Source organism: Amblyraja radiata, chromosome 5 (genome assembly GCF_010909765.2).
Source record: "Amblyraja radiata isolate CabotCenter1 chromosome 5, sAmbRad1.1.pri, whole genome shotgun sequence".
Classification (NCBI taxonomy): Eukaryota; Metazoa; Chordata; class Chondrichthyes; order Rajiformes; family Rajidae; genus Amblyraja; species Amblyraja radiata.
In genome coordinates, this window is record NC_045960.1 from 35,150,076 (window position 1) to 35,165,197 (window position 15,122).

General features: G+C 36.6%; 1 protein-coding gene across 1 annotated transcript in view; it reads right to left on the reverse strand.

The window, feature by feature from the left end:
* Window positions 1-14,432, reverse strand: part of tfap2d (transcription factor AP-2 delta) — a 61,487-nt gene extending 47,055 nt beyond the window's left edge. The window contains exons 1-3 of the mRNA XM_033021001.1: window positions 14,302-14,432; window positions 13,388-13,885; window positions 10,543-10,603 (exon numbers count right to left, since the gene is read on the reverse strand). Of these exons, the coding sequence (XP_032876892.1) occupies window positions 10,543-10,603; window positions 13,388-13,885; window positions 14,302-14,340 (598 nt within the window). The 5' untranslated portion in view covers window positions 14,341-14,432. The remainder of the gene's footprint in view (window positions 1-10,542; window positions 10,604-13,387; window positions 13,886-14,301) is intronic.
* Between the last annotated feature and the right edge of the window lie 690 nt (window positions 14,433-15,122).

The window sequence follows — 15,122 nt, forward strand, 5'->3', positions numbered from 1 at the left end:
CAAGGGAATGCCATATGGGGGATCTATTAACTGGTGTCATCTAGTGCATTGTTCTGTTGTCTGTTGTGCATTTGCTCTGTTGTTTATCTGTTGAATCTACCATGCAATGTTTCATGCAAAAGTCTTGCAAATGAGATAACATCAAAAAAAGATTTAAGAAAGCGGTTTGGAACATGAGAATCCAGCAGATTGCCCATCCACCATCATCAAAATTCCCTCCCATTTTACCACAGATCCCAATAACTTTGAAGTGCTTTATCGACAAAATGCATAGCAGTTGCTTGCCGAGACTACTTCGACAGCACCTTTTAAATTTGTCACCTCTATCGTCTAGAAGTTCAATGTGTTGTTATCCTTTTAGACATAAAATGTCACCCCCCATCCTAGTTTGGAAATGTATTACCATTCCCTGATCAAGGTTGGGTCTAAATTCTCCAGCTCCCAATCAACTCTCGAAGTGTGCCGTATGAGGGCAGCACCGTGGTGCAGCTGGTAATGCTGCTGCCTAACATCTTCAGAGATTCGGGTTCGATCCATAGCTCAGGTGCTATCTGTGTCGAGTTTGCACATTCACCCTGGACTGCATGGGTTTCCTCCGGGTGCTTCGGTTTCCTCCCACATCCCAAAGACGTGCAGGTTTGTAGGTTTATTGGCCCTCTGAAAATTGTCCCATAGTGTGTAGGGAATGGATGCAAAAGTTGGATAACATAGAACTCGTGTGAACGGGTGATCGATGGTTGGCATAGACTCGGTGGCTGTAGCACCTGTTTTCATGCTGTATCTCTAAACTAAATACTAAAACTAAAAAATGTAACTACTTTGACCGTTACAAACTGCACCAATTTAAAGAGGTAGTTCTCTGTTATCGTCTCAAGAGCAATTGGCAATGGAAAATGAATGTAAGCTCTGTCTGTGACATTTCCTTCCCAAAAATAAAAAGAAATAACAATATTTCTCTCAAAAGATATCTTCTTTAATAAAACCACATCTATGACAGCTTATCCCTTTACTGAAACTTATTCACCAAGCAAATATGTGTTACCTAAACTGTAATTTATTTATAAATAAGTTATTATAAATTATAATGTTGATTTACATTTTTAATTGATGATCAAGCTTCCGACAATTATTGTAGAAAGTATGATGACTGCATAATCTATTTAGGATGTAATAAAGAAATGTTTCCTTCCCCATTTATCTGTTTTTGCACATATGATCGATGGACAGAAGGAAAGATACTTTGCTAGTAATATTATTCTACAATCAGCAAGTCGGAAATCTATTCAATTGGATTGGGATGCCCCTCCGCAAAAATATATATTTTTATACTGGTATTTATGAGGAGGCAAGAAAAGTATATGTTGGCTAAAGAGGCTAAGAACTCAGCATGGTTAAAGTTCTGCTGAAGACTTTATTAACACTTTCTTATTGCTACTTGGCCAAATTGATACCATGGCCACAGGCTGTGCAAAAGGCAAAAGGTGGAGACAGTCCATTGTAGAAAGGTCAATTGTTTTGGTGACATGGGAAAAAATGTTCACAACATGGCAAGAAAGACATCAAGTCCCGTGAAGGGGAAAGTCAGTGATTACAGCACAGGGGAGGAAAAAGGCTTCAGTTGGCAGAGAGGGGGCCAAAGGATTCCTTGAGGTAATAAGGGATACATGCCTCTTTGCCTTGACCCATCTTAAGTGTTTGTGGAGCTAACTGCTCTTGATACCTTTTTATTCCCGGGTGGTTCAATTCTTCGATATTATGTGGCAAATGTTCATTTTGAAAACAGCCTTCCAATTAAATACTCAGAAAGAGCACCCTTGAAAATGGAGAGTAGTGAAACTTAAGAGCAATTCAACCTTCTTTTAATGTTTTTAACAGCCTCCGCTTTGCTTAAATGAACCCTCTTCTGTACATTCGGAGGAGTGTTAAAATAGACCCTCTACAGTTTATGCAACACTCTCCGTGATAAAACAATTAAAACGGATTTTATAGGAAAATGGAAATGTAATGCTACATTTCCCTCCTCTGAGAAAATGTTTTCCATATTTTTGATACATCCTCTGATATGTAATAACAATAGAAAATCAGACATCACCCCTCTTAAAACAATATTCAGGATCTAGAGCAGAAAATATTGGGTAGATGCCAAGAAATTCTGTCTCTAGTTTGCTGCAGCAGCTTGCCTTTGTCTCACTTACAAAAGAATGTGTTCCATCACACTAATTTGCTTTTTCTATTTCATAAACTTGCTCATCTACTGACCTCTTTAAATATGACTGTCAAATTGCTGTTGCCGTTTGACAGCAACTAACAATTGTACTGAAAATGCCAAAATTAATATTAGACCAGATCTATGAATATGATGGCGGAGGCTTTAATAAATCTTGAATTTGGCTGGTAATGAACCCATAGCTTAGATTAAAAACAGCACAGTGTGTTAACAAATGACACCATTCCACCCAAAAGGCATGGTATTTTGGAGCAATTTAATGCTGCTTCTCTTTAGAATCGGTACATGGTAAATACAGTATATATATCTCCCTGAGTACTGAAACTCCATTTGTTATACATAGTCATAGTCGTAGAAACATACAGCATGGAAACAGGCCCTTCTGCCCAGCTTACCCATGCCATCCAAGGTAGCCCACCTACATTAGTCCTGCCTGCTGAGATATGATAAATTATATGGATTGGAGTGTTATTGTGATACATGGCAAGTTTGCATTCTTTGCCATTTGTTCTCCAGAGCAGTGTGAGTTTGAATGAAAATACACTGGAAACAATTCCATTAGTTAAGCATTTGCAGCTATCCCCTTACTTAAAATAAGTTACAGTAAAACTAAATATAAAATAAAATATGGAACTGAGTATAGCATAACCTCAAGGAGACCCTCAGACTATCTTTCGTCGGACTTTACTGGACTATATCTTGCTGTGTACATTATTCCCTTTATCCTGTATCTGTATACTGTGATGTAAGTTAGATATTCATAGATGTTATAAGTTAGTTTGTAACATCTATAAATACCCGACACTCATGCAGGGAGCATAGTAGACACTCTTGACTATATCAGTAAGCATGACAAGAGATTAATATTCATATGTTGGTGAAACAGCTAGTTAATTGGGGAGGGAATGTATCATTTGTACATGATAGAATTTATTCATTAGGAAAACCATTCCCATGTAAATTTAGAAAAATTTAAAATTCAAAATTAATATGGCAGCAAATACTTGATTTTATATGTTTAATTTATTCTTTTTCATCTTCAACTTTAAAGTATGGAAAAATGAAACATGTTTATAATATTGTATTAAATAAATCCAGGCTGCAATTTAAATTCTGATACTCATTAAACATAGATGACCCAACCAGTTTGGGAATTAATTTATCTAGTCACTATATTAACAATATTGGGAAAACAAGCATTCTGAAAGTGTTTATGAATTATCTGTGGATACGAGAAATTCTTCATTCCATGTATTTTTCTATAGTGTGTAATTAATTTCTTGAGATGTAATGGCCACTTGATACTCTACATATAGTTGAATACAAGTGTTTAGGCACATCTACGTAATTTAAGTCAAATTTGACACATGCAAATATCAATCACTTCAGTTAACAAGTGACTCCATTTAATGGACCTCGATATTATTTCAAAATAAATATGGCTCTATAGAGTCATTCTTGTTGATCATAAAACATCACCCCTTACATTTTCCAACATACGTTTGCTGCCTTTCTTAATTTGGAATCCATTTAATTTGTTACAAAGATTCAGATCAGTGGTATTATGTTTGACTTTGAATTAAAATGTAAATTTATTTTGCTTCTTAAAATCTTAACTGTGGCTGAATTGGATCCTATGCGTGCATTTAAAAACTTTGTTCAGAGTTATGATAAATGAACAAAGCAAACAGAATTCTCAAACAGTAATTAGCATTAATCACGTATTGGATTTTTTAATTAAGGGCCTGGATATTTAAATGTGTTTTGTAGGGACTCCTATCTAACCAGTGAAACATAGAAACATAGAAACATAGAAAATAGGTGCAGGAGTAGGCCATTCGACCCTTCGAGCTTGCACCGCGATTTAATATGATCATGGCTGATCATGAAGGTGATATATACGTTCAAACATGCAGTAATGATTCCAGTTTCATCCTCACTCAATTACCGGGATACAATGGAGATACAAGAGATGGCAGATTCTGAAATCCTGAGCAAAAGAACAAAATGTTGGAGGAACTGAACAGGCCCATCAGATCTAATGAAGGAAAATTGACAGATGAAGTGTTCCGACCCGAAACATTGGCTGTTCATTTCCATCTATGGATGCTACCTGACCAGCTGTGTTCCTCCAGCACTTTGTCTTTTTGAAATGGAATAGAATGTTTTCTATTGTGATGTATTCCATGGGAATAAGATGTTATTCTTATCGCTTAAATCAGCACAAATGGACATATACTTAAGAATTGTGAAATCAAATTGTTAAATTATAGTCACCTTTGTTCTACATATTAAATGCTCTCACTGTTGAGCACACAGGATAATTCTTTGATGTGCAGGACATTAATATGATGTGAATTTGGTACTCAAAAATAGAGAGGTAACCAACACCACGTGAAAACTGGAGATAATAGTAATTCTGACTTATTAAATTGGATTGGTTTATGAATGCAAGCAATCAAACTGTCTTCTAAAAACACATTTTCCTTTTTTCTAAGGTGAAATTATATTTTGCAAATTGGTGTTTGTTAGATTTGTCAAGTATTTGTTAAATGTGAAGTTGTGCATTTTAAGCCCAACCATATGTGAGGCTCTCCTTGAAAGGAGGCAGAAAAAATGAGCAAGAAGGGAAACTAAAATGTTTTGTGTTTAACAAGTGTTGCTGGATTATAAACAGAACGATTTTGAAAAGAGATTTGATCTGGCATTGTTCCATGACTAGGCATAAAATCCATTGCTTGGAATGATTTTACAAACCTGCATTCCTTAAAGTGTAGAGCAAGCAGCAAGCAAGGTTCAACCCATATTAATTCCAAAAATGTTTTGATTCAAAGTAGTTTGTATTTTACGTTGCCAAGAGCAATCGAAAAGTGCTTTTGCCGGCAGTCTGGTCCTTTTTGCATGGCCCAGGGGCTATAGTAGTGTTTAAGCTTCTGAATTTGCCTGGGGCAGCAAGTGTGAATGATCACAAGGCGAATCAAGAGCTTTTTTTTTTTTTTTTTAGGAGTTTGCCATCAAGATTTCAAAAAGAAGAGACATGGGGCAAATGTCACTCTGTTCCCCTTACAGCGAAAAAAGATTGGTGCACAGACCACCTAACACCTTTAAGGATTCACAACAGCAATATGTTCATTATGCTGTCCCGTTCGATATCTGAAATTTCTAAAATTTAAAACAATCGCACCTTTCTTAATTAAAGATCCAAACTTAAGCCTGATCTGTTTGGGTCTTAGAATGTTGAGATGAATTGTTACAGTAATACCAAGGGTGATCAGAATAGATGCAACTTCAGTAAATCGGAGATGGTTTTCTTTTGAAAGCAGGAGATCTGAATATTCATCTAAGCGAAGCACTAGTCCGTATGAACAACATTAATATGATCTCCACTGAATTTGGTACTCAAAAATATTAACATATCAAAGCAGATGCCCCAGGCAAGAGAAGCTATCGATACTGGGGCACTATGCAATGTAAAGATTATTGGTTCTGATGGTTGGAAGAGTGGAGCTTCGGGCTAAACACTGCACACCATTAACTGAAAGTGATAGCAGAGGGATTTCAACATCCGTCGTACCACAATAATACAGTTTTAAGATATAGATTTGTGCAAAAGTTTATGTTCAAAATGACACTGCAGGAAAATAGCAACTCAAATATTACTATCCTGAATAATATCAATTTGACCTGCCTTTAGTTAAAACTGACCTAAGGAATAAATGCAGGAAAGGATTTTTTTAGTTTAGACAAAATGTGTTAGCTTCATATCTAATAAATGGAGAAGGTGTCCAAAAGTGAATATATAAAATCAAAATGGTATCTTGAGGAAACAATTTAGTTCAATCTCAGATGTAATATTTGAATTTTCTTTCTACTCTTTTAGATTCAATAAAAATGTAAGACACAGTTCATTATTTTATTGTCAATTGGATAGTTGATGGCCACACAAAGGGACCATTATATCAAAACATTTTAAAATTACTGAGAAACCAACTTTCTGGATTCCTCATTAGTTGTTAATAATTTTATAAGGATGATACATTCATGCCCGGTAGAGAAAACCCCCCATTTAATTTAAACTAAAACAAAATTAAATACTGTAGATGCTGTAAACCTGAAATATAAGTGTAAAATGTTGAAAATACTTTGCAGGTCAGGTAGCATCTGTGGAGAGAAAAAATGAGTTAATGTTTCAGTCAATGGTCTTTCATTGGACCATTAACCAGAAACCCGTTTCACTTCTCCACAGATACTCCACGGATAGTCAATGAATTGTAGTGTTTCTTTCAACATTTTCCACAATCCCTTTATAATCTAAACTGAGATACTTACAAATCAGATATGCATTGGATGAAAACACAAATACGATTACTCCAGTTTAGACCAGGCCATATTACTATGTGATTAGTTCACCTCTTTGCCATAATTCCACATCCAGTTTTGTTCCAGAACAGCAGACATGGGGTTTTTGCACATCCAGCAACTTTGAAACATGAAGGAGAATGATCTAGGCACGACTCTTATATACCACACTTAAACAGGTTTGGGACAGCTGTCATTTATAACAGATGATAAACATTAGACTAACCTTCACTGGTTCTCTGCATTAAATATAGTGCCCAAGCTATGGTTGGTATCCTGTGCAAGTCTCTTTAACATGCAATTCAACAATGGGAGCAAATGTCTTGTATTTTTAAATCAATACTTCCAAAGTTCCCTCTTGTGCCACACTGCTGCACCAATTATCCAATGATAAGCCTACAAACTCTGCTGGGTATTTCATTATTTACGGCAATAATTTTGGGTAACATCCTTTCCCCTTTTTTCCAGAAATACTTCTCAGAAAGCATAGCCATTCTTTCCTAAATACCTGTAGACACGCACAACAACACTATGCCTTTCCAATGTATCATTGATGGAAAAGATAAATTTAATTCATGTAGCACCTTTCCTGGCCTTGTGATCTATAGCTACTGATGTATCTTTGAAACATAGTCACGATTGTAATGTAGGGAATAATACAGCCGATTTTCAAGCAATAATAACCTAGAAATAAACAATGGATACAGCGTAAATAATCCATTTAGTATCATGAGTTGAATGACTTCATGAAACAAACATTTAAAATACATTTGGACAAGTACATGGATAGGAAAGGTTCAGAGGGATGTGGGCCAAATGCAGTTAAATGGGGCACTATGGTTGGCATGGGCAGGTTCGGCTGTTTATTTGCGGTTTGGCTCTATCACTCTAATCCATATCCTTTGTTGAACTACTACCATGTAAACTGTAACATCCCACCAAAAAGAACAGCTGGTGACCTCGGTTTGAGGTCTCAACTAAAATATGGCAACTCTGATAGAAAATAAATTAGGAAGGTGAAAGTTATCATTAGTCCTACATCCCACTTTAGAAATAAATAGAGTGAGTGCCCTACTCACACTCAAATGTAAAGAAGTTCATTTCCCAGAGAAACATTTTTTGCACATTTTGATGAATTTCAATGTTTTCTATGGGAGAAGCATGGGATGCCAGGTCAAATCTCTTTCACACATCGATGAAAGCAAATGAACTACATTTCTCCTGAATACGGAATCTTCCAAGATCACATACAATGTCGCTTGTATTCCACATGGTCTCCTATTCTTAACTATACAGTGGACTTTCAACATCTCAGCTACACCTACCATCATGACCCAAAGGGGAAGCATGGGAGACAACCATATCAACAAGATACCTGAGTGAATTTTATAAAACAAATTCAACAGCCTTCTGCTGATTAAACAGTGACTATGCCTATAGAGTACCAAGCATATGAGAACTTCCCAATCTCCAAAGGATAGCTCCAGAGGAAGTCAAAGTTTCTTCACACTGGTGTGAAAGATCATTCATATACCTACTCCTTCCCAGTCCAGTCATCATTTAGGCAAGCATGATTTATTTGTTTTGGCAGCCTGACAAGGCATGTCTACTTTCTTACCAAGGCTGAAGCAAGTTTAACATTGACTAATTGCCAATGAAAATCAAAAAAATCCTGCAGATATCGGAATTTAGCAATACAAAATCAAATGCTGAGAACACTCAACATCCACCGAAAGCGAAACCGGAGGTAACGTTTCAGGTCCAAGATTGTTCAACAGTGGATTTCCACCTGAAAAGTTAACCCTGTTTCCCTTTCCACAGATACGCCTGATGATTTGTGCTTCCAGTATATTCCGTTTATAGGATGTTGACTCTGGACTTTTTAGACACCATTCTAACAGACCTCAAGAACATATTGCAACTATAGAACCCCATGATATCCGATATGCATTCTTAATAGAATGTCCAAAGCTCCAAATAAAATAGGGTCAAATCCAACTCGCTCACGAGTCAACAAAGATCCGTTTAGGGCTGTTCAGCGATTTGAATTCACATTTTATTGTTGAAAATACGAACCAAAAATCAGATTTGGAGTACTAACCAGTGATAAGATTTTTTGATATGCGATAAATATAACATCCCAGAGTATTCAACCAAAATGTGACAATGACCAAAAGGCACATTCTTGCCGTGGAATGTATTTGAGTTCTAAAATGTACCAAGTTCATGAGAATTATCATGAAGGGAGTTGTCTTCAGTACCATTGTAGATCAACCAACATTACTTCCTCCCAACTTAGCTGGATGCTTCCTAACAATCCTAACAATCTATCAATCCTAACAATCAAGAGAAGTTGGATGACATGCATGATTTTTATCTTAGCAACATTTTTTGCAGCTGCATTATAGAAAGACTAGATATTAAGGCTGCGCCCATTGAACACACAAAGAACAGGTAACAAACGTAATGGTCAACAGATTTGTTTCAAAGTGCTTCAAAGCCAAAACAAAGACACACACCATTATGGCTGGTATTATTAATAATAGTAACCAGGAATCATTGTAAATATTTCAGATATTTAAGAAATTAAATTGACAAGTAAATAAGAACCTGCTTTTTCCAAGTTATTTGAACATGCACACAGCCCAAATGAGATTTTGAAAATGAGAAACAATGATACTGTTACAAAATCGATCAGATGATATCTCTGCCATTTTATAAACTCTCAATACTAGAAATACATATATATTTTTTAAATATCATGAAATGTTCAATTCCGAATTAAACTTGCATTTTAGCTGAGGGGAGGGGGGAAGGGCATTATTCTATTGATGCCAAGGCAAGATTCTTTACGTCCCTAAGTTCTGCAGACAACTTTATAAATCCATGATGTTTGCAAAGGTTACTCCAGCATTTTTGGAACAAGCATCGGCAAAATGTGTTTTTTTTCCCTTGCTAAATGGAGTAAGGTGTAATTGGGGGGTAAAGTGGTACTATGATCTACAGCAGACTTAATGTAAGTACCAGACTAATAATAAACTAGATACATCGTAATTCTCGAATGACCAGCTATTCTTGTTTAACTCAATGAGTGGTATACTTATTAAGGCGGTTTAGCTTATTTTAGCTAAACTCCACCCACCGCATCGTCACCTCCCAACCACCAGCACCTATACTACCGAAACGTCGGAAATTTAGATCTTTGAACTGCTGAATGGTTGACAACGAGGGGACTGGTTCCCTTTATGAGCTGCGTTGCGATAGGAAAGATCATTCTGACTTGTGTGTAGCATCACAGATTTATTCTGAAGCGGGTTAATTTTAGGATGGCAAGACTGTATACTTTGATCGTATTTACCGATGCTTTAAACGACCATAAAATCAGCGGATTCACGTTAATTCTCAAAATACAATAATTAATATCTGGTGCCGGTATCGCTACTAACCGGTGACATGCATGTTTGTATTTTTACTTGTGATGTGTTTTTATTTCTTTTTACTATTTCAGAATTTCGCCGAAGGACTGCTTTGGTGACAGATGCTTATTCCCAACTGTTACATAGTAGTCAACATCAACCGAGTTAATTTGAGAGCAGAGCATATGCGTGCACGGACAGAAGCGAAGTCGTTTCTCAATTGAATACTATTTTCCAGTTGTGGTTCAAATTACGCCTGATCATAGTTTTAGCTTTGCAACATTATTGCTCCATATTTAATTACTTCGGTTGGACCAATCTGTGAACACGCTATAATTTATAAAGAATCTATTTTCTAGGATGTGTAGAATGTTTGCTGTTCTCTTTCCATCAGGTTACGCAATCCGGAAACTAACAGTGCTCAATGCTTGCAACGATTGCTAAAAGTCACGATTTTTATACTCCTCCGACGGTCGATGCACTTTTGTAAAGAGATTTTATGACTTTGCTTTAGTGTAAGATACTCAAGAAAAGACTTACCCCTCCGTATTACTCCACCTTGACCATTTAAAACTAATCCACATTGTGCTTCCACGGAGTTCTATAAATCAAAACACGATTGTAAGGTACAGAAAACTGAAATAAAATACAATTCAAAATCATTTTTGTATCCGGAACGCGGGCAATTTATTTTGTACACTCATTTCGCCTGAAAAGAACACCGGCAATGTTATTCGTAACCTATATTTTTCACATTCACAGTACCATTATGCTATATGATGACCATATTGTACATGTTTACTTGGAGTCGCCGTACAAATTAAAGTATATGTCTCATTTTATGCGATAGATTCATGATTAAACGTGCATTTATCAAACGAGAACCTGACAACTATATTTAGAAACATAGAAACATAGAAATTAGGTGCAGGAGTAGGCCATTCGGCCCTTCGAGCCTGCACCGCCATTCAATATGATCATGGCTGATTTAATTTACATTTTCGTAACTATTTATTTCCAAGCCGGCTTTCTACCAAAGCTCACGTAGTCGAATCATTAAGGCATATGAAACATTCGAATTTAATGAAAACCTTTCTCAAAAATCAGTTTAAGGATGTCAGGAACCACGACCACATTGATAAACCAATGCACCGTTTGCACTGCTCTATTTTACACTGAAATTATTTTTCCCGTTACTATTTATATATTAATGGTAAACATTTATTATCTTTCCGCACGGATTTCCATTTACTCGATACAAAAATAAAGCTCTCTGGCCTGTCTAATCCATGGAGAAGTTTGAAAAGAATTCAGAGAGAGGTGTCGCATACTAAAGACCGCTTGAATTTGCCTTGCTCCGTTTCTCTCTCCTCTTTTCGCCCTGTTTACGTGCTCTTGTAAATCTTTAGAAACTCACAGCCCTTTCTCTTATGTTCTGGGGTTAAAGTGATTATAAAATCAATATAAAAACTCCTAGATCAAGCATAAATTAAACCCGTGACGGGGAAAAGGTGTGACAGTTTCTTTTGTTTGGCATAACAAATCTTTTTAGTGAGCTCAAAGATGTATCTACTGCGTAAAGACCGTTTGCATCTGTTCAGTTGTTTAAGCAGACTCCAGTCTATTTGAGTGGGGGAAATTGACTGGCAAGCGAAAATTACACCCAAAAAAATGGATACATATGTGGTTTTGTCACTTAAATATAGGGACATTATTATGTGTTTACGTTGATTTTACAGCAACGAAAACTTAGCCGAGTAATAGACAAAAGTACACATTCTCCCCTTTTTTTTAAACACATACCTTAATTTAAAAAAAGGTAATGGGGGCGGGGGGCTTGTTGATAGCCAGTCTGGTCAGATAATTTTGCATAAGTAAATAGAAGAGTGGCATAAAGTCGAAAATTGGATAAACTACGGTGCTCCCGCGCATTGCATTTTCTTATTGTTTCTCGCTTGCAAATTCCCTAATCCGTTTAAAGAAAACATCACGCTTTGTGTGAAGAAAAGGGGCCAAAAATGTACAAGTATAAAAATCAGCACCAGACGTGCTCAGTAGCAACATAAAGGGGTTTTAGTTAAGCAGAATGTATTGCATTAAATTAAGGTTTTTCCAAAACCGAATTTGTGAAGTTCTGTCGAATAGGCGACAACTCTGTTCTCGGTCTGATATTCTGTCATTTAATTTATTGCCCCTAGCTTTGGCAAACAAAGAGAGAAAGTCACGTTTTTCGTATTCTAATCGTCTTAATTTCAGTCTCGATCAAAGAGATAAGTATATATATTTTTTTTAATGGAGTGTCCTTTAGAAGAAAATCTCACGCCATAGTGCAGCGGGTGAGCTAAGAGACAGGCGTTTGTCAAACTGCAATGTTCACGAAAGCTATTGGGAGCAGCAATCTTACAAACAGGACACAGGGAAAAAAAGCTGAGCTGAACGTGAGTATGTTGTCTACATTTTGCCAATTAGCAGCATAAATTTAAAAAAAAGGAACATTATGATTGATTATTTCTATGTGCGGTTAACGTAACGTGATCAGTTAATTAACGATAAAAATGGCAAAGATTTTTAAAATAACGATTTATCGTTTTTAGGAGATATATATATTTGCCTAAAAACACGTTCCTACGTCTTACATTGATCTTCAAAAACACCGGTAGTTAATTAATTTTACACTTTCTTCTCCGACCTAGTAAAATAATAAAATATATTTTTCAAGCCTTAAAATTATTTAATTGTTGTACCCATGCATTCCAAAAGTTCCTCCGATTAAGATAAATCAAGTGCGAATTTATGTGAAAAAGCTAGATGACTGTTTTGTAGGTGAAAATAAAAGAAAACACTATATTATGCAACTTATGGGCGTGAATAGTGTGCTTTTAAGGAGCGGTGATACAATTTATATTAAAAATTACAAGGTAATAAGCATTACGTAATAATATTCGTCACATTTCGATTCTTATTTATTTCTGTTCTGTTGGCGCTACTCACAATTATAAGTCGAATGGCGGCAAATAACGGAGTCGCCGTTAATGTCAGAGAAAGCGATGCTCCTCATTAACAAGATCACAACATTTTTTTTTAAGGTTCCAGATAACTTTGTAGGGAATGTATCAAAAAACAATGATACACCCCTCTGCATTGTACCATGTTCCGTCTTGCTGGTGGATATTCCGGTTTGAATGCCGCATTTTTAGGCAATATTCTCTACACTACTGTGACCTGACATAGATTACCAGCTAACTCGAGTTCCCTATCATATTGGAGTGGGAAAGAAAAAAATCTGTTTTAAATTTGAAAATCGAAGCTTTAAATCTATGTAAAGTGATTCCACGTGTAATGCCGAGTTTTGAAATTTCGATATAATTATTAATAATAGTTTTACCTGAATGTCATCAGAACCTGGAGGCTGTAGCCCTAGATTTGGACCTGGCAGAATTCTCTGGTCTGGGTGAATACCATATTGAGAGCCATGGCTCATTAGAGAGAGGTCATGTCTACGGTAGGCGTCCAAACAGCCCAGCTCTCGCCTCTGCTCATCCAGACAAGAGGACTTGAGAGATCGAGCATTGTGAAGGTTGATAAAGTCTGACGGTTCTCCATGGTGGATCTGCTGGTAATACTGTTGGCTATGGTGGAGGCTATTCAAAGAATATGCATCTGGGTTCACTGCCGGGTGGCTGTGCTGGAACTCATAATGGAAGGACTGATGATGAAGAGGGGTGTACTGGTGGTTTGTGGAGAAATATGGTGAGGTAAAATCGGTTCCATTCGCCGAGTAGGTTAAAGGAGAGGTGGATGAATAGGCGACTGTAGAATTTGCCACTGAATCCAGACATCCCAGCTGCATCAGGCGATAACTGTTTGATCCGTCATGACGTATCTGAAAAAAAAGAGAAAAGAATAGAAAACATATCTGGTTTGTCATTTCTTATACCTCGCAGGTACAAAAGTACAATCAGTCCACTCAATCGCTTAAACACGAAAGCCTTCGAGAAAACACAACGGCAAACACTAAAGCCTTCGAGAAAATAAATCTACTCATCACGCACTGAAAATACACAAATCCCTTCAAACAATAACACGGCGGTTTATCTAAATCCGGCTACTTAACTTTCAATCTTTATAGCGATAACATTTTTTGTTCTCATTGTGGCAACTGTTGCAATCAGACGAATGCCATTCGCGCGACAGATGTCATAACGAATAATTTTCGTTCGTAAAGCCATGAAAAGTAACTTTTAATTGACCACAGCAGCTTTAGAAATATAATAGCAATCAGCGCCGTAGAAAAATTACCTCGGGATCATGGACGAGACCCGGGAACGTTGTTGACATTTTCGATCCAAAAAGAGGTTCTAATGAGAACAAGTAAAAAATATATACTCGACTTTTCCCCAAATTATATTTTGTCCCCACACCCTAAAGAATCCGTCTATTCCGGGCGAAATAACGTTTCTTCTGCACAAAAGCAGCTCCCTGTATCACATTTTGTACTTGTCGGGGTTTTTTTTCTTAACTGATGGCGTAGGTCCCTTGGTAATATATAAGTTTTGAAAATTAAGCATCAGCATTGAACTGGGAAGACAATAGACAGAAGCGCTCCATCCCAGGAGACGCGGAATAAATATTGTATCTTCTCCCCATCACAGCCGAGGTTGTTCTAAGTTGTTAATTGTATTGGGGAGTTTTTCGTGCTTTTCCCGTTTTCTCTCCGGTAACGTTGGATTTATGATGCCTAATCTTGTAAGCCTTTATTACAATTTTCGAAGACTTCAGGGAAGGAGTGATATATATGTCCAATATATTGCATACCTGCTTAAAGTAAGTCGAGATTTCAGGCAAGATAAAAACAAAGGTAATATTAAATCTTTATTATGCTATTCGATGGCTTGGAATATTTTTATGTATCGCTTTTAGGAGAAACGCCCTGTTTTAATAAAAAAATAACGAGAAATGTAACAGATTATCCAAGCTTCACATTTTTTTTTGTATAAAATGGTCTTGTTATTTTGTGATTATTAAAAGCAACTTGGTAGGATCAGTCAGTTAAAGAAAAATAGTCCGGCCTGTTTATTCGCTTTAAAACATGAACAAACGTTGGCATTATAAGGACGATT